At 42.0% G+C, this 26,086-nt stretch overlaps 1 protein-coding gene across 2 annotated transcripts; it reads left to right on the top strand.

Moving 5' to 3' along the window:
- On the top strand, positions 1-25,704 carry usp7 (ubiquitin specific peptidase 7 (herpes virus-associated)). Of its 2 annotated transcripts, none has more exons than XM_079366083.1 (31): positions 1-491; positions 4,623-4,727; positions 4,814-5,012; positions 6,135-6,273; positions 6,412-6,500; positions 6,597-6,705; positions 7,783-7,913; positions 8,326-8,380; positions 8,464-8,544; positions 8,776-8,866; positions 9,040-9,122; positions 10,085-10,194; positions 10,844-11,021; positions 12,970-13,114; positions 13,370-13,500; positions 14,236-14,370; positions 14,824-14,925; positions 15,760-15,865; positions 17,478-17,570; positions 17,668-17,735; positions 18,003-18,103; positions 18,459-18,612; positions 18,960-19,027; positions 19,447-19,555; positions 20,117-20,194; positions 20,308-20,408; positions 21,391-21,490; positions 22,157-22,276; positions 22,390-22,461; positions 22,601-22,691; positions 23,825-25,704. In XM_079366083.1, the coding sequence occupies exons 1-31, from the start codon at positions 398-400 to the stop codon at positions 23,929-23,931; spliced, it is 3,345 nt and encodes a 1,114-aa protein (XP_079222209.1). In that variant the 5' UTR covers positions 1-397; the 3' UTR covers positions 23,932-25,704. The 2 variants fall into 2 exon arrangements, with proteins under 2 accessions (XP_079222209.1, XP_079222208.1); XM_079366082.1 differs by having other exon boundaries at positions 264-491; positions 19,453-19,555.
- The last annotated feature ends 382 nt before the right edge of the window (positions 25,705-26,086 follow it).

Below are 26,086 nucleotides of genomic sequence, written 5' to 3'. Positions count from 1 at the left end.
CAGCGGGCCTCCCCCCTTTTTCGGAGCCCCCCCCTCCACCAGTCCGTCCATCCATCCCCACAACCCTGCAAGTCAGAGACAGCGACTCGCACCCACAAACGGCGCCGAGATTGGGCGAATAGCGAGCAAATACGTCCGCGTTTCTCTACCCGCTCCCCCGCCGACCTCCCCTCCTCAATCCCCGGCGCTGACAGCGGACAAGGCCGAGGTCGCAGCAGAGCAGGCCCGGCCGCCGAGGCTCGACCTGTCCACCCCACCTCCACCTCAGCATCCTACTACACCTCAGCAGCAGTCCGGAATCCGGTTCCCAAACGAAGCGACCCTGGACAAGGTCGAGGGTAACAGAGATATCAAGGAGCCCCACATCACATCCACCACCACAACAACAACTGCGAACATGAACCACCACCATCACCACACGCAGCAGCAGCAGCAGCAGCAGAAAGCCGGCGAGCAGCAGCTCAGTGAACCAGAGGACATGGAGATGGAAGGTAAGAAGACCTTTTTAAAAGTGAGAACAGGAACTTTCCGAACCAATTGCCTCATAGTTCGACAACTGCACGAAAAAAAATGCGAAAAAAACTTCAGGCTGAGCTCAACTTTACTAGTAAACATATAGGCCCAAAGCCAGCTAGTAGGGTAGCCGGCTGCATTTTTTTTTTTTCGCTGATTGTGCGTCCGATGCAGCATACTTGTGTGGTGGAGCTGACCTCATTAAGCCAATAGAGGTGGTATTTCCCTCCCTATGTTGTGCAAAGTATTTATTTTTATTTTGGATAAGCAAAAAAAACAAAACAATTGTCCATCCACAATGTTGGAAACTAGCCACACAAAACATGCATGCATTCGGTCTGTCATAATAATGCTTCAAAACAAGCTGTCCCATTTTGTCGAGATGTGCCAACAACAACAAATAATATTGCAATTGTCCAGTCAAGTCATTTTGCAGTCATAGAACCACATTCATGTTGTTGTTTGTATAAACTATATATTATGTATTTTACTTGGAGCTTCTCTAGGTGAATAAATATTGATAACTCGAGTTGTTTTGTGCGCATTTCGGGACCTATTTTGACAGGTATCTGCACCTGCGTCCCATTTCAAAGTCAGTGTTTTAGTTTATTATGTCTTAATTATTAGCTCATGACGGAGAAAATGTCTCATTTTAAAGATGGGCTGTTTCCTAATACCAGTTTTAAAAAACACACAATGTGGGTTAGCATCGTGTCTTGGTCTTGTGCATGAAATACAGGCCTGCCAACAGATCTTGGTTATAAACAGGTTAACGTCGTTCACTCTGACAATTCATAGGGAAGTCATTTATTTTTTTGGTGGGAAAAATACAGTATGTGATGATACGCCATGTGTATTCATATCGCTAGAAAAAAAACTTTACAGTCGTCGTGTGACAGCTAATTGTGAGCTAGTGGGCATAAGATCCATTTGCACTTTTGAATGTGAATGTACCTGCTAGCATGCTAGTTAGCTCTCCGGCTAAAGCTCGCGCAGGGGGTGTGTGGAGATCCAAAATGGTGGCTTGTATTTTTGCATCGGTCGATTTGGCTTTTGCTCGACTGTTAGGCCCTGAATATCTGCCTCACGTAATCTGGACGTTTTTTTCAGTGATTTAAATATTTCTCTTAAGATGCAATGCATATAATCCCGGAAGGTATTTTTTCATTTTTTCCCCATGTTGATAACTGGTACAAGTGAGTTCAGCTAATGTTAGCCAGTAACGGCCTGTAGATGAATCTGCTGCGAGTGCTCGCGATACGTAGCTAGGTTGCTAACGCTAACGCAGATGCGTCAGTCGTGATTTGCTAAATTGACGGTGTTGTTACAAGGTTGGTTAGTCCTGCTGGATGAAGTGTCAGTGAAATATTGTGTTATCCTTTGGTTAAGTCGTTTGTATGAGTGTTAACTTTGAGCCGCTGTGTCACATGAAACGTGTGCTGCGCCGCTTGGCGAGTGACGGTAGTCGCCGCTGCGGTAAGCCAGGCCCCGCACGGAGGCAGCGCGGGGGATTTGCTGCTTCATTGTATGGAGGACCAAAAACGGCATGGAGCTCGCCATTTTTAATGGTCTGTGTTTTTGTTTGGCAGTTTTTGTTGGAGAGAGGGCCACCTTTTTTTTCCAGTTTAGCTCGTGTCACAGAACCATTCACCCTTCAACAAAGTTTTATGCTAATGTCAACTTTGGACAGAGTATTGGCCTGAGGGAACACTCAGCATCACTGCGTCATTTATCACGGGTGATTTTATTTGACTTTTTACACTTTTCTTAATACACCCTGCACCATAATATTTTGCATCTTTTTTTTTCCTTTTTCTTTTTATTTAGACAAACGCATGCATACGCTTCCCAGGATAGAATTTCTATTTATCTGCCATTCATTTTATAATTATTGTCTTACTGGAAGCAAGTGCTCTCCACAAACATGGAGTGCATCCTTACAGGGGCATTGGAAATAGATTGACATATTAAGTCTATACATTTTAATGGCTACTACCAGATAGTAATTTTCTTTTACAATCTGAGGCTCCATACAGAAAAAAGTGGCATTGATCCAACACATGCTCTGCACATTGCACTTGTTTTTTCTGTTTTATCCAGAATGATTTAATTGGTTGTTTAGCATTTGCTACAACGCAGTGTGGGTTTCAATATATCGGGGAGGAGCAGATGGAAAGGGACCAGAAGCAAACATTGTGCTGTTTTTCAAATGATACCATTTCCAATTCTGTGAAATATATTGAAAGTTTGAAGTACTTTTTGGCATTTGTCACTGGATTGGAAAGATGTTTGGTGCAGTTTTCAAACAGTTGATGGACAAGTGCCACCAAAGCAAGTATTGGCTTTAATTGGCTTTTTGATATGCTACTTATTTTGCCCATTAAACATTTAAAGGGACATACAGAGCTACTCAGCTACATGGCCTTTAAAAATGTTTGTTTAATCTAACATAATAATGTGCTCCAGTACTTTCTTTGGATGCTCTCAGAGAGGATTCGTCCACTAAATTATCATTGTCAAAGATCATTCTCTGAGATCACCGACTTCCTTTTGTGAAGCAACTGAAGCGCAAGAGTTTCCCTCTACTGTAGAAATATGTCTGGTTAAAGCTTGTGCAGATTTGATCATCTTATCCATCAGTGTGGACTTCTCAGAGGTTTCAGGATAGGTTGACACAGTAGGCGGGACAAGAAGTTGTCGTGGAGGTTGAGTGACAGGACCCCATTAGCAGGGTGTAATCCACTTGGGGAAACGAGGTCAGTGTCCCGGAGGACTCTGTCGATAAAGTTACCTGCAAAGGCGCACACTGATACGGAGCCTGCTTCTGTCAGCTGTAGGGAGATGCAGCCTGAGAGACAGAGGAACACTTTTTCAGACATTCCACAGCGGTTTTTTCAAGGCTGACTTCTGCAGCATCATTGTCTTCATCACAGGGCCCGAGCAGATTTCACTCAGTCCTTGAAGCCTATTCAAAGCTCCTCTGGTTCTGTTATCAAGGCGTTTCAATAGATGAGACGGTGCAGTGAGCTGGCTCATTATGCGACGAAGATGATTGTTGTTCTGCCTGTGCGTCTGTTTTTGTACTGATGACTTGCAGCTTAATCCTGTATTGTGTCCATAATTACCCAGCCTACTGTAATGTTGCATGATCTGCGATGCACTGAAATTCACACACACACTCACACTCTTTCGTTCGTTCTCTCCCTGTGGTCCTCAACCTGACAGCCAGTCTGGTAACGAAGACTCGTCTTGCTGCCTCAGCAGGGTTTTCCCACTTAAAACAAAAAAAAAAAAAAGGATCTATGGGAGACAGCTGCTGCATTACTTTTTACAAAGGAATCTTGTTGTTTTTATTTCTGTTGCCATTTAGAATGGTTATCAGATCATAAGTCAGCCCTGATCTTCAAAGGATAAATCCATTAATTTATTAAAAGCTTTATCTGCCTTCGTACTTTAATTTCTACAGCAGATGGGTCGGCTCATACAAACATTCTAGAAGTAATATTATTATGATACCCGATTCCTAAACTTTGATACCATCCTAACAAAATTTAAAACCATAAAAAAACATTTTTCTGGACCATACAGATAACAATTCTGGTCCGAAACACTTAATATTTGCTTATATCAGAACATTGTCGATGTTTTTGTAAAAAACTAAATAAACAATGAGCAGGAACTTGCCTAATTTTCCGTTTCAAACAGCTTGCGTTAACTTTTGGACAAACGCGTAACTGAAGATATATAATGTTTTTCACGCTTTTAACTATTGACTGTTTTGACAACCGTAATTGGAAAAAGTTTGCGTTGAAGGGATTTGTTTCTGTGAATTTTTCTGGAATTAAAGTGTTTCCACAGATGTTTGATCTGTTTTGGGCCCAGCTTGTAGTTTGTGCCAGGTCATCTTGATAAATTCACATTTCACACTCAGGTTACAAAGAAAGGAAACCTTCTCTATTTCCCTTTGAAGCCCCCGATACTTGACAAAGTTGACCCACTCTCTCTGACCTACAAAAGGCAATCAGTGTCAACATGCTTCCTACCGGTACAAGAGGTAGCTCCCCTATTATCTGTGCAGTCTCTTCATATTTGTTTTCTTTTTTGTACAGCTGGGGACACAGACGACCCTCCAAGAATCCCAGCCAACCCAGTGATCAATGGTAACGTGGCCATGGCAGACGGACACAACAACACAGAAGAGGACATGGAGGATGGTAAGAAGGGTAAAGGATCTGAAGATGCAGTTGCATGACACATCATGCTGTCAGTCCTGAACTAGAATCCCACCTCTTATCCACAGACACCAGTTGGCGTTCAGAGGCCACGTTCCGTTTTGTGGTGGAGCGCTTCAGCCGCCTGAGTGAGTCGGTGCTCAGCCCGTCCTGCTTTGTCCGAAACCTCCCGTGGAAGATAATGGTGATGCCGCGCTTCTATCCGGACCGGCCACACCAGAAGAGCGTGGGCTTCTTCCTGCAGTGTAACGCAGAGTCCGATTCAACGTAGGTTTCCGGTTCGGACAGGGGATTCTGGGCGATTATGCAGAGAAACACACACATGCACACTTTTTACACTCGGATATAAACGGTGACAGATATTATTGGGAAAAAAGTCTCTATAATCACAAAACCTTCTTTCAACAGTTATTATCACTATCTTCAGTTTCTAACTGAGAGGTTTTTGCTTCCTTTCTTTCCTGGCCATGTTTAAAGTTTTAAAGTTGAACTTTTAGTTCGTAACATGCAAAAACAATATGGACATAATGGAGCGAATAAAAAATGGCTTCCCTCCCACACATGCCCACTTTTCAGAGTTTTATAACATTGAGTCACCGTTGACAGAACTTTATTTTACTTTCTGACTTACTCTTTCATGTCCGTAAGGAACAATCTCTGCAAATTGATTCACATTAAGCTCAGCTCACACAGCAGTCCTCCCTAACTTTCATTGCATTTTAAGCAGCAGTTTGTTTTAGCATCGTCGCTACATGCGCCTGCTACCGACCCGCCATGCTGCATAGTGACCACACTGAAAGTGAGCTAAACAATCAAACCTTTAAAAAAAAAAAAATGTAGTGTGAAAATTCTCAATAACATGGGCGCCATTATAGTTGGCTCAACAGTGTCACTCTCTTATAGAAACAACTGAAGCACCAGTGTGACAATTATGTCAGCCTGAAAAGTCTGCTGCTTTTTAATATTCCGCAAAAGAGCCGATAAAACCGCCTTCATTCGAAAGGAAATTGTTATGGCAGGTTTTCCGCCCATTACGGTGCAAACAAAGGTTAACACAAGAGAGGAACAAATGTGAGAGAAATACTCAACATGAAGAGCATTAAACAGTTTCAGGTGGATAAGGGTAACATTTAGAGAAAGGCCTTAAGAAGGAAGTAAGAAAAGTGCAGTGAGACAATGGATTAATTGACAGTCGTATTGGCAGTTCAGACTATTACGCATGATAATTAAGCTTTATCTAAACTTTAATTGGCATCAAGACGTCTCATTTCCAAGTGCCCTTTACACTCGCTGCTTTTTTTTTTTTTTTTCATAAATGAACTCCGATCAGTTTGTTCGACGCCTGATGTACTTTTTACTTTTGTCTGATTTCTGGACGCTGTCTTTCAGGTCATGGTCATGCCACGCACAGGCCATGCTCAAGATCATCAACTACAAAGATGACGAGAAGTCCTTCAGCCGCAGGATCAGTCACCTGTTCTTCCACAAAGAGAACGACTGGGGCTTCTCCAACTTCATGTCCTGGAGCGTAAGTACCATTTCACTGCTGGCCCAAGAACCCCCGCAAGAAAGATTGTTTTGTTACAGAGAGTAGACAATATGTGCACATAAGTTATTTGAAGCTCAGTGTATTACTTGCACTGACTGTTTACGATGTGTGTTTCAGGATGTGACTGATCCAGAGAGAGGCTTCGTCGACGATGACAAAGTCACCTTTGAGGTCTACGTTCAGGCAGACGCTCCACACGGAGTGGCGTACGTACTTCCTAATTGTCCTCTGATCTAATTTTGTTTCTTTTTTTAGTTTTATGAACTTTATAGCTAAAATGTGCTTTCCCTCCTTGTTACCAGCTGGGACTCAAAGAAACACACAGGCTACGTCGGTCTCAAGAACCAGGGAGCTACGTGCTACATGAACAGTCTGCTTCAGACGCTCTTCTTCACCAACCAGCTGCGGCGGGTAACGTTTTATCCCTCGTTTTTGTGTATATCAATTGAGTTTTTATTTGAGTCTGAGGGTAATGTAGAGTCAGATAGGAGCGTTTGCTTCAGATCACATAAAGGTGTGTATTCAGTGTGTTTATGCTGGCCTTGTCTGCAGTCCTGTATCAGTGTAAAAACATCCTCCATGCAGTCTTGAAAGCGTTGTCAGGTCTCTGCTTGTGTGCAATTCTATGGGCCGATTCTGATACCATAATTTATATGGCCTGTAAAAAAAATTCCACTTGTATTAAGAGGAATCAATTTTTCTTTCCACCTCACATCAGTGAGCTCTAGAGCAGCCACAGACGGTTCAGTTCTGTGTTGCCACCAATAGTTATTTCCACTTCTACTGTTGAAATAGTTTTAATTACGGACTGATAACAGGAAATTAGCCCTGCAATGATCAGGGGACGTAACGTTGAAAAGAAGGGGCTCCAGTGTTCTCTCAGCAGGGTTGGGATTCCTTCAGTGTTTACAACAAGAGCTGATTCATACCTGGTTCATAATAAACAGGCAATCTCCTTTAAACCGTTTAAACGTTGCTGTTTGACAGCTGTGTCAAAAGATGTTAACCATATGGAAGTTGAAATGAAAGCCTTAGATTCATCCGTTTCTGTCCTTTCAACTTGTGACAGGCAAAGTCAAACTAGACGATCACAATAAGGTTTACAGAGAGTTTAACCAGAGTCAGACAGAACAACAGTGATATTAATCATATTAAAACAATACACGGTCAGAAGTGTACTGTTGAGTTTGTGATCTCACACAGGTTTTGGATCAGTACCTGTTAACATCTGGAATGTTGTCTGATGTTGATATTCTTCGACAGAGGTGATGGGTTTCTTTTCCCGTAGCACGCCAATCACTGAAATCCTATTTCTCTGAGGCCCTTCATACGACGTTTAAAAGCTTATTTACAGCAGCTAGTGCTTTATTTTGTTTATCTTAGAAATCAGAGTCGCATACAGCCAGTGCCCAAACAAAACGATTACGATGAGAGGACTTGATCTATGCTTCTAATCCAGGTGCCTCCCCTCCCTCTCTCTCTTCCCAGGCGGTGTACATGATGCCCACAGAGGGAGACGACTCGTCCAAGAGCGTTCCTCTTGCACTGCAGAGGGTTTTCTACGAGCTGCAACACAGTGACAAACCTGTCGGCACAAAGAAACTCACCAAGTCCTTTGGGTAGTGTGACTTTAAAACATTTTTTTTTTTAATCTACAGCTCACCTGTCGCCTGTGTTGGGTCGAACAAAAGCAGGCTGGAATGAGAAGTTAAACCAGCATTGAGTGTTTAAGGTTCAGTAATGGTGGTGGTACATTTTCTTCTGTGATTGTTTGCTGGAAATGAAAGGCTCAAGAGTGCAGGTGTCGCACTGCTTTTTAAAAATGTCATGTATGATTGTAACAAAGGTGGAAAAAAAACAGAAATTTGTGCCACAATGATAAACTGTTTTGGTCTTTGAGTTCCATTAAAATAATTTTTTGGCCACTGCATTTCCATTTTTCCTCATCTGTGATTTTTTTTTTTTTTTTTTTTTTTTTTCTTCTTCTGTCTAACTGACTCCATATGTTTTTTTTCTCCTTTTTTTGTGAAGGTGGGAAACACTAGATAGCTTCATGCAACATGACGTACAGGAGCTGTGCAGAGTGGTGAGTTCTCTCCTCCTGTCTGAAAGAATCTTGAGTGCGTCTGAATGCTGAATCATCACCGACCCGGTGTGTTTGTGTTCTAGCTCCTGGACAACGTGGAGAACAAAATGAAAGGCACTTGTGTTGAAGGAACAATCCCCAAGCTCTTCAGAGGAAAGATGGTGGTATGTTTTTGTTTTTTTTTCTTTTCTTTTCTCGTCGTCCTCCTTTATTGCTTGTCTCTACAGCTCTGGGTACTTTGTGTCGATGTCCTCATGATAACACAGATGGTCATTCTTGAGTAACATGACACATAAATATAACTGTTGAAATGGTCATGAAAAACCTGGAGAAACAGGACATGTAAAGAATTTCCAGTTGTATCCCAGTCTAACCTTTCATGCGTTTGTCTCCAGTCATACATTCAGTGTAAGCATGTGGACTACCGGTCAGAGCGGATAGAGGACTACTATGACATCCAGCTCAGCATAAAAGGAAAGAAGAACAGTGAGTAGACGCGTCGGCACAAATCCCTGGTTTCTCGAATGAATCAGTGATGTTAACCATCTGTTCATCTTTCCCTCTAATTGAGGCTGTTGGCTTGATTGTCTGTTCTCTGTTGACAGCTATTTAATTTAAAGCTACCTCGATAGATGATTCTTGTTTCTGCTTCTTTCCAGTCTTCGAGTCATTCAAAGACTATGTTGCAACTGAGCAGTTAGATGGGGACAACAAATACGACGCAGGAGAGCATGGCTTGCAGGTGAGGATACACAGCGATCGGATCCACGTGATTTATGTGACTTTATTCTGGTTCACATTCTTTCTAATGTTTTGAATATTTTGCTATTCAAGGTCATCCAATCAAACTTTTTTTTTTTCTAACCTTTTAATATTTCTTGAAGCACGACCCTCTCGAGTTTGCAGCTACAGAATAAATGAAAAGAGCACTTGAATGTTTCATTGGCACCTCAATACGCATTGAAGCCATTGTATTCCTCCGTCTGTTGAATCACAGCACAGCCAAACCTCTACATAGTAAAGTAGAAATGCAGTGATCATCGGAACCTTATTTAACAACATAAATTATTCAAACTATTGTTGCACTATTGGTATTTATGTTAAAGCTCGTATACAGGGAAAATAATCATGTAAAATCCAGAGTATAAGACGCATATTTTCCATTTAACAAGTTGGCTGTGTTCTGTATCTCGGTGTGTCCAATAGTCTGGTATAAAATGCTGAAACATGCAACGTCATGACGTGACTGCACACAACCCCCGACGCGACCCCTCCCTCATGAGGTCATCATCATTCATTTAGACATAATGCTAAAAAAAAACCCATTAGTTTGATAATGCTGGTGTATCGTTCAGGAGGGGAGTGCTTTTTTGATTGAAAGACTCGGCAGTGAAAGTCGGTGAGTGACGGGCACCTCGACTTGTGGGTCCGTACTTTCACTGTAGGCTGAGCGCTCCGGTATTGAAGGAATGCAAATACCAGAAAACAAAAGAGGTGCACATAAACTGCATGTTGTGGACACAATGGAAATCCTCATTAAACCGTTTTCCTCTCTGGGTGACCCCTCCTCCCCAAAACAGACTGCATCCCACACACAAGTGCAACTTTGTGGTACTAAATCGCTGTTGAGCAAAACTTGCGATACAACTTCTGCACGGATTAAGATGTTTTTGACATGTTTTTTTTTTTGTTTGATGTTTGCAGGAGGCAGAAAAGGGAGTGAAGTTCCTCACCTTCCCTCCGATCCTTCACCTGCAGCTGATGAGGTTCATGTACGACCCTCAGACCGACCAAAACATCAAGATCAACGACAGGTACAACCAGCAGCTCAACATGTGCACACACACCTCTCACCACCTGTTTCTTACATGCTTGTATTGCATAACAAACACACACGTCCGCAAGTTTGAATTAGGTCTCCCCCACTGTTACACTCCCACAATGCTTCTGTGGCTGGTGCACAGACATAATTTTAGTCACAGGTCTGGTCTATATAAACGTAGGTTAAAAGATCGTGGCTATTTCCAGAAACAGGACAGTGAACAGCACACCATGACTTCCTGCAATGAGAGAAAGTGAGTCACCGAGAGTGTTTCCTGTTGGCTGTGCTTTGAGAGAGCTAATGCTGGACAATGTGACACATGAGGAGCGCACACACATACAGCCTGCAGACTAGTTTTATTCTGTCTGTTGCCTTTTCCACAAGCTGTGAGTCACCCATGTGACGAAACCAAAACACCTGGCCCCCCGAGAGTTTTATTTACACACACACACACACGCACACACACGCAATGTATTCCTTTTTAAATGTTGTCGCTCCCTGTCTTAACCTTCTCTCCTTTTTTCTCAAATCTCTCCTTTCCTCGCCTCTGTCATTCTTGTTTTCAATCTTCTCACACTTTCCTCCCAATCGATCCCCGTCTGTCCGTCCTCTCTGCTGCCCTCCCCTGTCCTCCTCAATAGATTTGAGTTTCCAGATCAGTTACCTCTGGATGAGTTCCTTCAGAAGCCGGACTCCAAGGATCCAGCCAACTACATCCTGCATGCAGTTCTAGTGCACAGCGGGGACAACCATGGCGGTCACTACGTCGTCTACCTTAACCCAAAAGGAGACGGCAAAGTGAGTGTCAAGGAACCAATCGTGAGGACTTTTTTTTTTTACACACCTTTCACTCAAAAATTCTGTGGACATGTTTGGAGTTTCTGCACTCTTGGCTTTTGATGTCAACACCTTCAATTGGTAATGGGAATTCTCTGAAGAGATATTTTCTGTCTTCTTCTGCATTGTTAAAGAAATCTAAAGGCTGTGAGTCACTTTTAACGGATTAGAGCTGCGACCTGCTGTATCATTCTGTCTGGAACTTGTGATGTTGGAAAATCCTGCAAAAATGAAAGTAATTATTGCAATGTCCTTGAATGACACTGCAAAGGCGTTTGCACAGTTGTGTGCAGAACTCTCTCTCACAAACAGGCAGGTGTGCATTGAGTGGTGGAGGCATAGTGTCTAATCGTTCTCATCAATAAGGGAGACGATTGTCTGACAAACGACCGCTGTTCCAAACTTTACACATCACCTTTATGTACGGTAGTTTATTCACAACCAGCTTTGTTTAGCGTTAGTCAAAACAACAGCAAGAAGACCTGAAAAGTCTAATCCAGGGTTTAAGTGTGCGCTCAGCGCAAGTGTAGTATATTAATAACGCTATCACCACGGTAACGAGGGCTGTGGGCTTTAGTCCGGCAGTCACTAAATGAAAAGGGTTCAGACGGGACTGAACAAGACAAGTCATTGTTTGTTGATATACTGATCCAGCCATAACCTCGTTGGAAAAACAAACATTTTATCAGACTGGCAGAAAGTCTACACACATCCTCTTTGGTACATTTTACTAAAAAAAAGGGGACAACTTGAAATAGTATTATAAAGTCGCTACTGTATATCGCTACAACGTCACGAGCCAACTTAATTTTAAAGATTGATGTAGGGACTTGACTTCTGACAAGTTCTTCTAGAAATACAGATAGGGTTGCTACAACTAGGTGAATCAGTTTCTGAAGTTGACCAACAAACGGAAATATAATCTTCTTTGGTCTTCAGATATATAAGATTTTCAAACCGTGTTCAAAGCCTGTTTGGTCGTAGTGACTTAGCAGCATAAGTTCTGCCAGTCAGTAGTGGACTATACACCGACTAATACAGCTTTTGTTGCTGACAAAGCACATGACTTTATTCAAGCTAAGTCTTTGTATTGTCTGTGTGTTTTTTTCATTAGAAATGTTTAATCTGCTAATCTGCAGTGCAGCCCTGCAGACATGGGGTCAATGAGACCCAAACCAACACTGACTTCAAAAGGAAAAAAAGGATTATAAAAATCAATTTTTTTCTTTAAGGTTGGATGAAATAAAGATTTATTTATTTTTTTCACATAAATTTTAATCCTCATTTTACTATGTGAATGCATTCGAAATGAAAATAAACGCTGTGTAGATGTTCACCATTATTACACGCTGACTTCTTCACTGCCGTTGTCCCTGGAGACAGTGCTGGATGTGGCGCATGCTCAGATGGATATCATTTTTAACTAAATACCGTCTTCTGCACTTTTGATTCGTCAAGATACATCACCATTTACATTGAATGGTTGTCATGACAACAGTGATGTCCAGGATATTCCTCTTCATTATGTACAAGATTAGCCCATATGCGCTCATGACATCACTGATATCTCAGTTTGCCTCTAATCCAAAGTGTGATCGGCTCTTAAACCTTATTAGCTCACCTACTTAGCTCCTGATTCCAACACAAAGTAGTGCAGGTTAATGTAGTTTACTTTCTGACTGACCAAGAGGTTGAGCACCCCTGTTGTAATCCTCCAGAAGAAGGACAATCACAAGCTTGTGGATATTTAGCATTAGGAGAACAGGAAGTAAAGCTTCATCAGTTAGCAAGTTGACACTGGGCTTTATTGACATCAAGCCAAGATGATGACGCATACATGGTTGATAAATCGAGTTATTTCACATAAATGGTTGTCTTAAGTGCTCTCTGGTTCTTCTCCCCCCCCCCCTTATTCCAACCCTCTCTCTAGTGGTGCAAGTTTGATGATGATGTGGTCTCACGGTGCACCAAGGAGGAAGCCATAGAGCACAACTATGGCGGACACGATGACGACCTCTCAGTGCGCCACTGCACCAACGCATACATGTTGGTCTACATCCGAGAGTCCAAGCTCAGTGAGTAGCACGCAGTCTGTTTCTGTGCTGTATTCAACAAAAGATAAAAAGGCGTGACAGAGTTGACTTCTTTGGCCCACAAGGAGTTTGTGAGCTACGTCAACAGGAAGTCCATCCCAAGTCCTTCTTCCAGTCTGTCAAACTTGAACATTTAAAATCTTTGCTGGTCTGTTAACCAACTCCAGCACAAAGGTTTTTGGAGCTGCAGAATGTGTGCTGCTGCAGTTCTTACTTGAGTCTCTCCTTGCATCCCAGGTGAAGTCCTCCAGCCAATGACTGACGTAGACATCCCGCAGCAGCTGGTGGAGCGTCTGCAGGAGGAGAAACGGGTGGAGGCACAGAAGAGGAAGGAGCGCCAAGAGGCTCACCTCTACATGCAGGTCCAGGTAGGAAACGACAACAACCACTGCTGTTTGAAGTCTTTGTATCACTGAGTGTAAACAAGCCAAACCAGCAGACTGAGTGCCTGCAGAGTCTGGTTTTACATGCTGTGATATAAGAGAAGAGCTGCTCATTAAAGAAGCTGTGCAGAGTGCAAAACTGCTTAGACTAGCATCGAGATTATACCGCATACTTAATTCTTTGTTCCTCGTCTTATCAATCCAGATATTTCTGAAAATATTCCACATTAAAAATAAAAAGGTGCGTGTGAAGCTATGCAAAATAAAGGTCAACCAATGAACTGGATTTGGCAAATAAAGCCGAACTGATGGGATGTTTGGTTTTTTTTGCCTACGGTACTTGGCTCAGATCCCTGCCAGCAGGTCCTGCAGGCTCTACAACCTTCTAACAGGAAACATGCAGGGTTATGAAAGTCTTTAAAAAGTCTTACATTTCTTTTTCTCAAATGAAGTTTGAAATGCGATTCAAAGTCTCTGATTTTGTCGATAACATTCTTTCCTTTCTTGCGGTCTTGTCAGAATATAAATAGAATTGAGTAAATACCAGAGTAACACAAATGTCTGAAAAGTGGAGTTTTGAGAAAGAGCTGTGTGCTATGAAGACCACATGACAAAGGCACATATGTTTCTACAGATAGTAACCACAGCGTCCTGTGACAAGATCCAGCCGACAGTTTGGACATGCGTTTTGTTTTCATCCTTCCCTCTCCCTCTCTACAGATGGTGACAGAGGATCAGTTCTGTGGCCATCAGGGCAACGACATGTATGACGAGGAGAAGGTCAAGTACACGGTCTTCAAGGTCTTGAAGAGCTCGACGCTGCAGGAGTTTGTCCAGAACCTCTCTCAGACCATGGTAAGAGGCCTACCTCTGTCCGTATGTAAGGAAACATGTGAGTCAGTAGCACTACTCTGACTGAATTCACGTAGCAGGACATAATTCTTAAGCAGCTGTGGTATCAATATGACTTTACAATGACGGAATCGAACTCTGAAAAGGGCTCATGAGGGCCCGCTTGATGTTTTGTTAGCATGAAGGCTTCCATACAAACTCTGCTGCAGGGCAGTTACTGTTTGACTATAAAGATTTTTTATGTTGCCCGTCTTTCAAGCTGTTCTTATAGCAGCTCACTGCTTTCAGTGAAAAGAAGGCTTGTTGATGTTTCCGTTTCCCTGTTCTGTGTTTGAAGGAAGACACTCATTAATTTACCTTCTTGTCCTCTTGCTACTTTCAATCATGTCATTCAATGATGTCTTTTTTTTTTCTTGAATGCAAATAAAACTTCAACTCTCTTTTTTTGTACTGCAGGGTTTCCCACAGGACCAGATGAGGCTGTGGCCCATGCAGGCCCGGAGCAATGGGACCAAGCGGCCTGCCATGCTCGACTACGAGGCCGACTGCAACAAGTCGGTGAGTGTTTGTCGTTGTGATTTCCTTCTGCTGTTTTTACTCGCAATCAGTTGAGGCGCTCCAAGTGTTTCACATCTGTGCATTCATATTTGATTTAGCTTTCTTTAGGGTTTGCAAACAGCAGAACATAATCCTGTTTTCCCAGTCGCTGTACGAAAAACTGTCTGCAGATTAGATTGCAAAGGACACTAGAAAAGTGATGAACTCCCCATTTAGGACAACGCCAGTGCTCTTCCTTTTTATACCCTCCAATCCCACGCACCCACACACCCTCCTTAACAAAAGCCATAAAAACTCTTTTGCTGTTGAGGCTTAGCTCTCTAAAGTCCTCTTGGAAGTTATCTTTAAAGGTCTTTCAAAAATCTTTTAAATCTGTTGTTTTTCCTCACCTGGTGGAAGAAGTCAAGTTTTGAACTCATAACAGAGAGAGCTCAGTGATTTGATCTCTGACAGCCTCTAGTCTTTAATTGTGGAAAAAAAAGGCAGTAAAAACCTAAAGAAATGTATTGAGCCGACATTGTTTTAGAGCATCATAAAGATGAAGAAGTATTTGGTCTGCACTTTCCACTGCAGCACATTTTTAAAACGATTCCAAACAGTAGCATCACTGTGTAAAGTGAATCATTTAATAAGAGCTTCTTTTTTTATCGTAACCTCCACTTGTAATAAAGTGGTCCACATTACCTTAATCAGGTCAAAGTCCCTGATTCTCCAAGCCCCCCCCCCCCGTAAGTGCGTTCAGTCATTTGAACAAGCTGCCTTTGTTTGTGTTACTGTGTTCAATCATGTGTGATCCGACCTGGTCTAATGTAAACACTTTTTGTTGTGCTCCAGATGATTGACTTGAGTGACAGCGAGAACCCCTGGACAATATTTCTGGAGACTGTGGATCCAGAGATGGCAGCCAGCGGGGCCACGTTACCCAAGTTTGACAAAGACCGTAAGTCCAACGCATCCAAACCTCCTCCCGTCTGTTTCAGCGGCTCTTTGGCCTTTGACTCAGCGCTCAGTGATTTGTTCTGTATGTGGAGGTTATCTGACTGCATGAAGCTATCATAGAAGTTGTGATTGCACAGACAGCATCATAACATACATCACCAGAAACGCTGCTTCTCGCAATTAAGATCGATGTTACTATTAAGATTTGTGGGGAAATATGTTCAGTACATTTCTTTAATTTGTGTTTCACCAAATCAAGACAAATACGATCTCGAAACCCTTCTCATAGAGAGCCGGTTAGAGCGTACCCTTTCTTCTATTATTAAAAGAGAGCCAACAGGAATCCTCTGTGGACAAGCAATTGGATACCATGGCAACAAAACAGGCAGACACCTTGGGCAGAACCAGGCTTTAAAGGTTAAAGCCTTCTACCTCAAGCGTGTGGGCCGAGAAAGCTAGAGAGAGAGAGATGGTTGAGACAAACCGAGCAGCAACCGCACTTCATTACTGGCTAACATGCTAACATGAATGTATTATTAGCAGGAACCGTAATGAATGGATTATCAAATGACGTTAACAAGTCTAATACAAGCATCACCAACATATAACGCTGATCACTTAGTGAGCGCTGATGAAGCTATGTTGTTACAATTTACATTAAGAATTCTAATCATCATAATCCAAGTAAAACTATAATGAATTACTCGAAGCAGCTGGAGTCAGGCAGGTTAAATGTCTTAAAGAAGAAATTAAAAAAGTTGGACGGCCGTCCTTGAAGTTCGTCGAGCGTGGGAGTTGGAGGATATTGGAGGACGTCTCCTGATCAAATAGAACTCTGTTTTCTAACGGTGGAGCTGGAAGACTTGGCTGATGCCATCTGGGGCAGTTACATCACTCGAATGTGTCTGAGGTTTTTTTAGGCCAAGCACAAAAACTTGTCTGAGTTAAGTAACAGAATATTTCTTAATATCACAAACACATTGATACTAGCTTACCTAACTGATTTGTTTTTGTCCGGCTGCATTGATAAGTATGATTGAGTATCCTCTGCATAACAGTGTGTGTAGCATTCCTCTCACATTTCCCAAGAGGAAAGATGATCTTTATTGAGTAAAAAGAATCAGTCCAAGCAAATGAACCTTTTGATAGTCCGTGACTTGCTTTGGTGGGCATACAAGACTTTTAAGGATTCATACACTGAGATATGGTTGACCTTACATCGTGAAACACTTCGATTAAACCTTTAAAAGAAAGTCACTTCACTGGAGACGAGCGGCTTCTTTCAGGAGCATTCTCGTGATAAAGTGAAGAATAGAAACAGACGTGGTTAGCCAAGGAGCTTGAATCAAGTGTTGCTGATTTATTCACGGCTTTTTGAAATGACTGGTACAAGGCCAGTTGATAGTGATTTGCATTCATTGTTAACGGGAGTAATTCTCAGTGAGCCTGCAGCTATTAACAAACTGATTAAACTTTGAGGTACCATCGTTAGCACGAGAGCTAACTGTTGTAGGAAGACAGAAAGCAGCTGGACTCTATCTTTTCCTTTTAGGACAGATAGAAATACAGAGTTAACTTTTAACTTTTGTCTGACTTTGTCTCCTTCTTTGCAGATGATGTCATGTTGTTCTTGAAGATGTATGACCCAAAAACCAGAAGCTTAAATTATTGTGGACATATCTACACACCTATATCCTGCAAAATAAGTAAGTGGTGTCCAACTTGAGGCTGAACAAAGTGTTCAGTAAATGTGCACGCAGAAGTGAAATCATGTGTCTGACGCTCTCTTCTTGCTGTAAACAGGAGACCTGCTGCCAGTCATGTGTGAGCGAGCAGGGTTTCAGCAGGAAACTAGCCTTATCCTCTATGAGGTGATCTATTTCTGCAACACTCACAGGCACATTCCTCTCTCTTCCGACTCTTCACACTCTCTCTCTCTCTGGCAGACGAACATGTGCATCTTCTCACCCTGTCATATGCAGCATCTCTATTTTTCTTCACACTTCTTCTCCTTCTTCTGTTTATTTGATTTTTTTTTGATTTTTTTTTTCTCCACATTTTCATCCAAATGCTGTCATGCACTTAAAAAAGGCAGCGACACATTGACTACATATCCCATGATGCCTTATGTGTTGCAGGAAGTAAAGCCCAACTTAACAGAGCGGATACAGGACTATGACGTCTCTCTGGACAAGGCCCTGGATGAGCTCATGGACGGGGACATCATTGTCTTCCAGAAGTAAGACTCACTTTGTGTGTTTGTTTTTAGATTGTGATGTGCAGTTCATTGTTTTTTTGTGTTACAATGTAAATTTGACTTGAACAGTTTGACAGGTTATGATTCGGTGTATTCTGCTTTATTCCTTTGTGATGTTAGTCATCCATTGGCCTAGTGGCAGGTGTGTGTGCCCCATGTACAGAGTAGGTGGGCAGCTCAGGTTCAAGTCTGGCCTGTTGCTCCTTTCCTCCATGTCGCTTCCCAGCTGACGCCTCGGCCTACTCTTCCCTCATTCTGCTCTTTGTCTGCTCCTGTCAACTCTTCTTTTTCTCTACCTCCATGACTCTGTTTTCCTGCCTCCCTTTAAACCACACAGGGACGACCCAGAGAACGACAGCAGTGAGCTGCCGACCGCCAAGGACTACTTCCGGGACCTCTACCACCGCGTGGACGTCATTTTCTGTGACAAGACCATCCACAATGACCCCGGTTTTGTGGTCACGCTCTCTAACCGCATGAACTATTTTCAGGTATGACCCTCATCTGGCATCTGTGTTTTAGCATTTTTCTGTGTCTTCCTGATGTGAATATTTAACATGAGGTAAATGTTTGATTCCTGCAAGTGCTCGTGTCTGTAATTATTGTCAGACGGGGAGAACTGCCCAGGGACTTCTATGAATCAGCATCTCGGGCCTTGATGAAATTTTCTTGCATTTGTGAAAACAGCTTTTGATGCGTCCGTCTGTTTGTTTTTACACTATTTTGATTCTTCACAATAATTGTTGTTGATGCTCTGAATGTTACGAGACATCAGATGAACACTGACTGGATGCAATGAGCTCCACTTAAATTGACTGTTTTGTGGGGGTTTTTTCAGGTGGCAAAGACAGTAGCGCAGAGGTTGAACACAGACCCAATGCTGCTGCAGTTCTTCAAGTCACAGGGGTAGGAGGCTTGTCTCATTCCCAACACACACATGAACAGATATTGTCTCTCTTTGTGAATTTCACCTTATCAGAAACCAAAGAAGTGTATTTATTGGCACACATCTCTGTTTGTTGACATTTCTTATGATTTGATACTCAGAGTTGTCAGTAGAAATGTTGCGTAACCTGTCCCCCCCCACCTTTCTTTGTTGTTTTCCTCTAACTCCTCCCACTCTGCCTCCCTCCCCTCCTCTCTCCCTCCCTCCTTTCTTCACTCTCTTTATCCCTCTATATTTTCTCTTCTGGTCCTGTTTACCCGCCTCTACCTCGTTTCCTTCCTTTTTGTCCCCACCCCCAACCTCTGTTTCTCTTCTCCTGGCTCCCTCCTCTTCCTCCCTTGTGTCCTCCTCCCCCCCTGCCTGGTGGTGTGGTGGCCAGGTACAGGGACGGTCCAGGGAATCCTCTCAGACACAACTATGAGGGAACGCTGCGGGACCTGCTGCAATTCTTCAAACCTCGGCAGCCCAAGAAGCTGTACTACCAGCAGGTAGGAGCTGTTTGCACGCTGCGACTTCACCTTTCAGTCGTGTTTAATACAATGCTTGTTTTTGGCCAAGAGAAATGACAATGAAGTTTTAATTAAAATTATAAAATTAACGTTCTTAATTTTCTTTTCCCTCTGTTTTACTTGGTCAGTCTTGGTGTCTTATCCACACTTTAGATTTAAATTAGGGCTGCAAAGTTTCCAACAAGGTGTTAGGCAATCAAAGACACTTGGATGTCATTTGATAGTTTACATTTTTGTGCTGCTTTTAGATCTTAGCAGGTTGAATACTTTTCGGTAGCTGCTCAGTCATTTAATAGATTTTAACTTGTGCATTTTGTCATTATTTTAAAGATCAAGATATTAAATGAGAGGCTGAGAATGTAATGAGCGGATTCATTAATCATGTTAAAATCGAAGTTGGTTGAAGCTCTAATTTCATCCTTTATTTATACTTGCACTTTCTTTTCTTTTTTTATCCTCTTGAAAATGTTTAACTTCACATTTGACGTTGACTGCACTCCGTTTGTTGATTTCTTGTCCCCCTTTTTTTTCTCTCCACAGTTAAAGATGAAAATTACAGACTTTGAAAACAGGAGGAGTTTTAAATCCATTTGGCTCAACAGCCAGTTCAGAGAGGAGGTAACACACTCGCTCATTATCAGCCACATTCTGCATGTCAGTCTGAATACCCATTTCTCCTTTGACGTGTGATCGGAGCACACGTCATAAAGTGCTGATGTTTTTTGTTTTAGGAGATCACCCTCTACCCTGACAAGCACGGCTGTGTTCGCGACCTTTTGGAAGAATGTAAAAAGGCAGTGGAGCTCTCCGAAAAAGGCTCAGAGAAGCTCAGGTATTCACCCTGCGTTGATGTTTGTGTGTCATGTTTATTCTTGTTGATTCGACTAAAACATGGCTGCCATAGGAAATCAAAGCGATACAATCAGGAGCACACAGTGAGGATCAGCCGTTAGCATAAACAATAAACCACACGTTCTTCATCTTCCCAACATGAACAAATTCAATCGGCTCAACTCAAGACTGCAAGTTTTTTCTTGAAGCACAACTCCTGATGATAAGCCCTCGTCTGCTGCACCCGCCAGACTGTCCTGGCTTTTGTGACTGTCGTTTTTAAAAGTCGTTTTATTTTGTGAAACGGCTCCAGCTGCAGCTTCTTGCTCTCATTCTGAAGTGAGGCATTTAGAATGATCTCTCTCTCTCTCTCTCTCTCTCTCTCTCTCTCTCTCTCTCTCTCTCTTCCCCCCCCCCCCCCCCCCCCCCCTGCTTGAGTGTGAATGTTATCTTGTTTCTTATCATCACATTATCACACTTCTATACGTGCTGAGATGTGATTTCATGTCGTGAACACACTGAGTAGAGTGATTTCAAAGCCGGCGGAAAGGGTGTGTCGCGTCCTCCATGTTTTGTTGGTCTCTGGCCTGAGACAGACTCCAGGCTTCATCTTCTTTTTATTCTGCTATTTATTGTGTACCTCATCGTCCATTTCCCCACTGTAACATTATTCCATTATATTTCAAATATTAATTTGACATTACATAACCAGTAACTTGTTTGATTATAATACCCGACTGTGTACTTTAAATGGCCTTGTTGCCGTTTGCTCCCGTCTGCTGTCAGAGGTGCTCAAATCGAATCCAAGACGCGCAATGATTTATCCCATATTTGAGAGCACGCTGTCTGGATCAACTGTGGGATTACATTTTTGTTTTTACTAATTCATGTTATCTGTTGTTTAATGTGATTTTCTGCTCTGTTTTCTTTGAAGAGCCGGTGTGTGGTATTAATCCTCGCGCTCTCTGTCTCTCCCCCTCCAGGCTGTTAGAGATAGTAAGCTATAAAATCATCGGAGTTCACCAAGAGGACGAGCTGCTAGAATGTTTATCTCCGGCTGCCAGCCGCACCTTCAGAATAGAGGTGTGTGTGTGTGTCTAAAATGAACTTTTTTTAAGTGAATGTTTTATAATCTTTCCCCTGTACTCGCTACTCCACTTCACATCAGTCCGCGAAGTTTCTCTGCACAAGCAGTCGCTTCGGCAGCCTTCACTTGCTGTGTTTCACTCCTTCAGAACATTAGTTCAGCCAGCAGATGTCACTTGAGTTTGGTACCGTCTTTTACACTTCAACTGACGGAGTGGCAGCACAGGTAGAAGTTAAACTGCCATCGCAGAAAACCAGAAATAGATCATACTAGAAAAATGTTGCCAGTATTGCCATAAGCAGAGGTACAAGACAGTACATCTCCACTAGAGTCGGCTTCAAAGTATTACAAATAAAAAAGCATTGAAAAAGATACAACAGGAATATAATTGCACAAAACTACTGGAGAGTTGACTGCAGTTCTATTGAGATATCATTTAGCGTGGAAACATAAAGAGCTTTGAGAAGAGATGGTGACATCTCAGCTAGTGTGGCACACCTACACTACCATATACAGACAAGGTTCTCCTTTAACTTCAAACAGTTTTTTGTTTTCTATTAAAAGTAAACCATTTTTTGAAGCTTTAAAGATGGTAACCTTTTTCCAACCGTTTTAAAACCTCTTCTTAAGTAACTGACTTGACGAAACCATTTCTCTATCAGGAGATTCCTCTGGACCAGGTGGACTTGGACAAAGACAGTGAAATGCTCATTCCTGTCGCCCACTTCCACAAGGAAGTCTTTGGCACCTTCGGGATCCCCTTTTTGCTCAAGATCAGACAGGTGTGTGTGTGTTTGCATGTGTGTGTTAAAAGAGAGTTTGCAGTCCAGGTAACATCATTCATTACTCAGTCCCTCACCCTCTGCTGTTTCCTATCTTTCATCTCCCACCTCAGGGCGAGTCATTTCGGGAGGTAATGAGGAGGATCCAGACCATGTTGGAGATTCAGGAGAAAGAATTTGAGAAGGTACAACAACTTCTGAATTAAAAATGTCTTCTGATGGATCTTTAACCTTTTTTTTTTTTTTTCTTCTTCACTTTTGGTTAAAACAACTAATCCAATTGGTTCTTACTAACAAATGTGTTCTATTTGTGTTTATCCTCAGTTCAAGTTTGCGATTGTGATGATGGGGCGGCATCAGTACATAACTGAAGACGAGTACGAAGTCAACCTGAAGGACTTTGAACCACAGCCAGGTATTTCTCTCCTGCTTTTAACACCCTGCTGCTGTTCGAATAACGGCGTCAACAGCAGCTTATCTCTTCAAAAAAGAAGCGTTAATTATAACCATAGTGACTTTACTTCTGGAAGATGTTTGAACTCAAGTCATAGCAACTCATTTCTTCAGCACATTTATTTAACAGCAACAGCTTTTCCAAAGTGCTGCACATTGACTTTAAAGGGCTTTGGATCAATTCCAGTTAAGAATCTATAATGCAGGTATAAATGTGTTGAGAAGAAATACAATAACAATGTTGTAAAATGTCATGCTATGCAAAGTGACCATCAAAAGTAACTCATCCCATTCATACACCGCCAACAAGGCAGTGGGAGCACCTTAAGGTTAAGTGTCTTGCCAAAAGACACATCCGACATGTAGCTGCAGGAGCAGGGGATCAAACCCCTGACCTTCTGTTTGACAGACTACTGACTCTACCAAGTAAGACACAGCATCCCCCGTCAACATATAAAATTATAAAAACCAAAAAAACAGAACATTGGGAGAACTTCATTAAGCCAAAGAAACAAAATTATAAGCGGGATAATATCACGGGGAAACATCAGGCAGGACTAAAAGCGAGAGTGAGTGGATGAGTTTTTTAAAATGTGGTTCAAAACCTCAGAACAGGACAAAGTGAAGCAGGAGACTGCTCCACAGCCTGAGAGAAACAGCTGAAAAAGCCTTGTCACTTTCAGTTGTTGTTTCTAAGGATGACTACACATTCAGTAGACATGAAATGAAAATAAAGGAAGCCCTAAAATAGAGCCCTGGGGGATGCCCAAATGTGTTTGACCTAAAAGGTTTCTTTAGGTTTTGTGGTTTAAATTTTTACACCTAGACGCTTCTTTTCTTGGAATGAAGTTAAAAAAAAAAAAAAAAAAAAAAACAGCCTAAAGAAAGAAGAATGAAAATGTTCAGCACCTAGCTTATGGTCCTCACATTAAACTTCGCCTCTATTTAAATCAAACCGCTCAACATTTAAATGTCATGATTCAGGAGTGAAGGGCAGTAATCACTGTGCAGTGTGCTCAACAGTCATGATGTCACACAATCTTAACCTTTTGTTTGTTTGCACGGAGACTTTTGAACTCACTATATTTCCTCCAGGTAACATGTCCCACCCGCGCCCCTGGCTGGGCTTGGATCATTTCAACAAAGCTCCAAAGAGAGGACGCTACACCTACCTGGAGAAAGCAATCAAGATCCACAACTAAAAGCTGCCCGCCCTTCCTCTTTGTCCTCCTCCTCATCCTCCTCCTGCCTCCTGCTCCAGCTCCGCCTTCCCCCCTTCCTACTTTAACACCATAACCACAGACTGTAACCAACCGTGTGAGTTTGTGTGTGAGAGACTGCGTGTGCGTGCTTGTGTGTGTGTATTCATCACTTTTAACACCTGCCTGGACACCTCTACAGCTCTACACCGGCACTGTCTTTGGCAAAATAGATTTTGCTGCAGCTGATGGATTTCCCCTCAACCACAAAATAAACTGCACCAACCACCTCCTGACTGTTGATTTTTTTTTTTTTTTTTTTTTTTTAAATCGTCTCCCTCTAAGTTTGAGGCTTCGTTTCTTTTCTTTTTGTTGCCTGTCTGGAAGTGGGAGACATGATCGATTGGATTTTACCACAAAAATAATCAGAGCGGGAAGATGAAGCGGGTCACCGTATAAATATGAGTGTGTGTATATATATATATATACATAAAAATATATATATATATGACCTTCTAGACTTAGTTTTTTGCCTTCTTCCCTACCCACTCACTAGCTTTTTCCCTTCAGATTTTTGGGGGAATGTTTTTAATTAAAGATTTTTTTTTGCTGAGGCATCATGCTGCTGTGTGGAGAATGAGATGGAAGGATGTTCATGAGGACTGACTGACTGACAGAAAAGAGAGGGAGGGCTGATCTGGTCATTTTATTTGCAAAAACAGCTGCGAACTGGGTGACCGTCTTTGAGTTGGCCTGATGTGGTTCTTAAAATATTTTCTGCCATCCTTTTTAGTGCAACAAGAAAAAGTTTTTCCAAGTTTACACATGATTCTTTCTTAGTTTGGTTGGAGGAATATGTTGAGGTTTTTTTGTCTCTTTCTGCAGATCTTGTATAATAAAATAAAATCCACTGCATCTGTTCAAAAAATAAATGGCGGGGGGACGATAAAATTTGTCTGTATTTCATCTTGCACGTAGGCACTTAATGTCAGAGGTTTCTCAGGACTGGCAAATGTACAGTTTGGTTGTGTTTTTGAGTTGGGAACACACACATGCATGGACATTACCCCCCTTGACTTACTCTTCCATCTTTCTTTGCTTTTTTTCCAAGGGGGTTTAACGTCTTTCTCAGTCATTCCTCCTCTGACCACAATCATTAATGAGCTTTGACATCTCCTCTCTTGATTGAAACTGTCGCCTCCTGGTGGTTTGAGGCAGTAACTGTGCTGTGCTTGGTAGGGAGCTGCTGACACTTCAAGCCTGCAGGTTTGAGGATCGTTTAGAGACAAAAACCAGCATTGTATGAAACACTTAAAGCCCTATGAATTTATTAGTTTTGTTTATTTTTTTAAAGCACAGATGGAATGCTCCCCCAATAGCGCATAGCTGGCTCTGTAAAGACAACATTTAAGAATTGTATATTTAAAAATATGAACGTGTAAAATTTAAGAGAAACACACGCCTTTGTTGTTGGATACAGAAGGAGCCAGGTGTTCATATTTCTTGTGTGTAGGGTTTTCTCTTTTTCTTTGCGTTCCTGATGTACCATTGACGATTTTTTTCTGTTACATTTGGATTTTTTTTTCTTTCAAAACTAACTGCATTGGTTTTGTCTTGTTAAAAAGTGCAGTACGAAGATGACCTGCAGAATCACACCTAATTTGATCTTTTCCAGTTTAAAAATCCTCAGTGTAGCAGCAGTGTACGACAACTATTCCTGTATATTGCCTTTTGCTGGAAAATGTATGTTGAATAAAATTTTCTATAAAACCTAAAGCACTGCTGCTTGTCCATACTAGTGTTCAACATCGAAAAGCGTGAAGGGAAAGTTAGACTTTCAAGATGCACAATTGTTTCATGGTGGAAGTATGGTAAAATGAAGGGGTTCATGCTGAACTCATGTTGGTGACATCACTCGGGTGATGTCCATTCATATTTAAATGTGGTGTTAAATGAGCTAACTGGTTGATGAGGACAGTTAATCTATAATTGACAGACTAGCAAACTTTTATTTTTTTTAGCTTTTAGCCACAAAGCATATAAATGTTTCTGAGACTGTCAACTCACCTTTTGGTCAGGAGGTTTACCTTACTCTTCGTCACATGCTACTGGCAAGTTAACTTAAGTTATAATAATCTTCACAGGCAGCTCAAACTTG

This window comes from Symphodus melops (genome assembly GCF_947650265.1).
Source record: "Symphodus melops genome assembly, chromosome: 17".
NCBI lineage: Eukaryota > Metazoa > Chordata > Actinopteri > Labriformes > Labridae > Symphodus > Symphodus melops.
The sequence above is the reverse complement of the archived record's forward strand: the minus strand, read 5'-3'. Positions and strand labels throughout refer to the sequence as shown.

Bases quoted from the DNA above. Each gene is read 5' to 3' on its own strand.
- usp7 (XM_079366083.1), top strand. From the start codon at position 398: ATGAACCACCACCATCACCACACGCAGCAGCAGCAGCAGCAGCAGAAA. The intron at 10,195-10,843 runs GTACAACCAGCA...CCTCCTCAATAG, and splicing joins AACATCAAGATCAACGACAG to ATTTGAGTTTCCAGATCAGT. The intron at 13,115-13,369 runs GTGAGTAGCACG...CTTGCATCCCAG, and splicing joins CATCCGAGAGTCCAAGCTCA to GTGAAGTCCTCCAGCCAATG.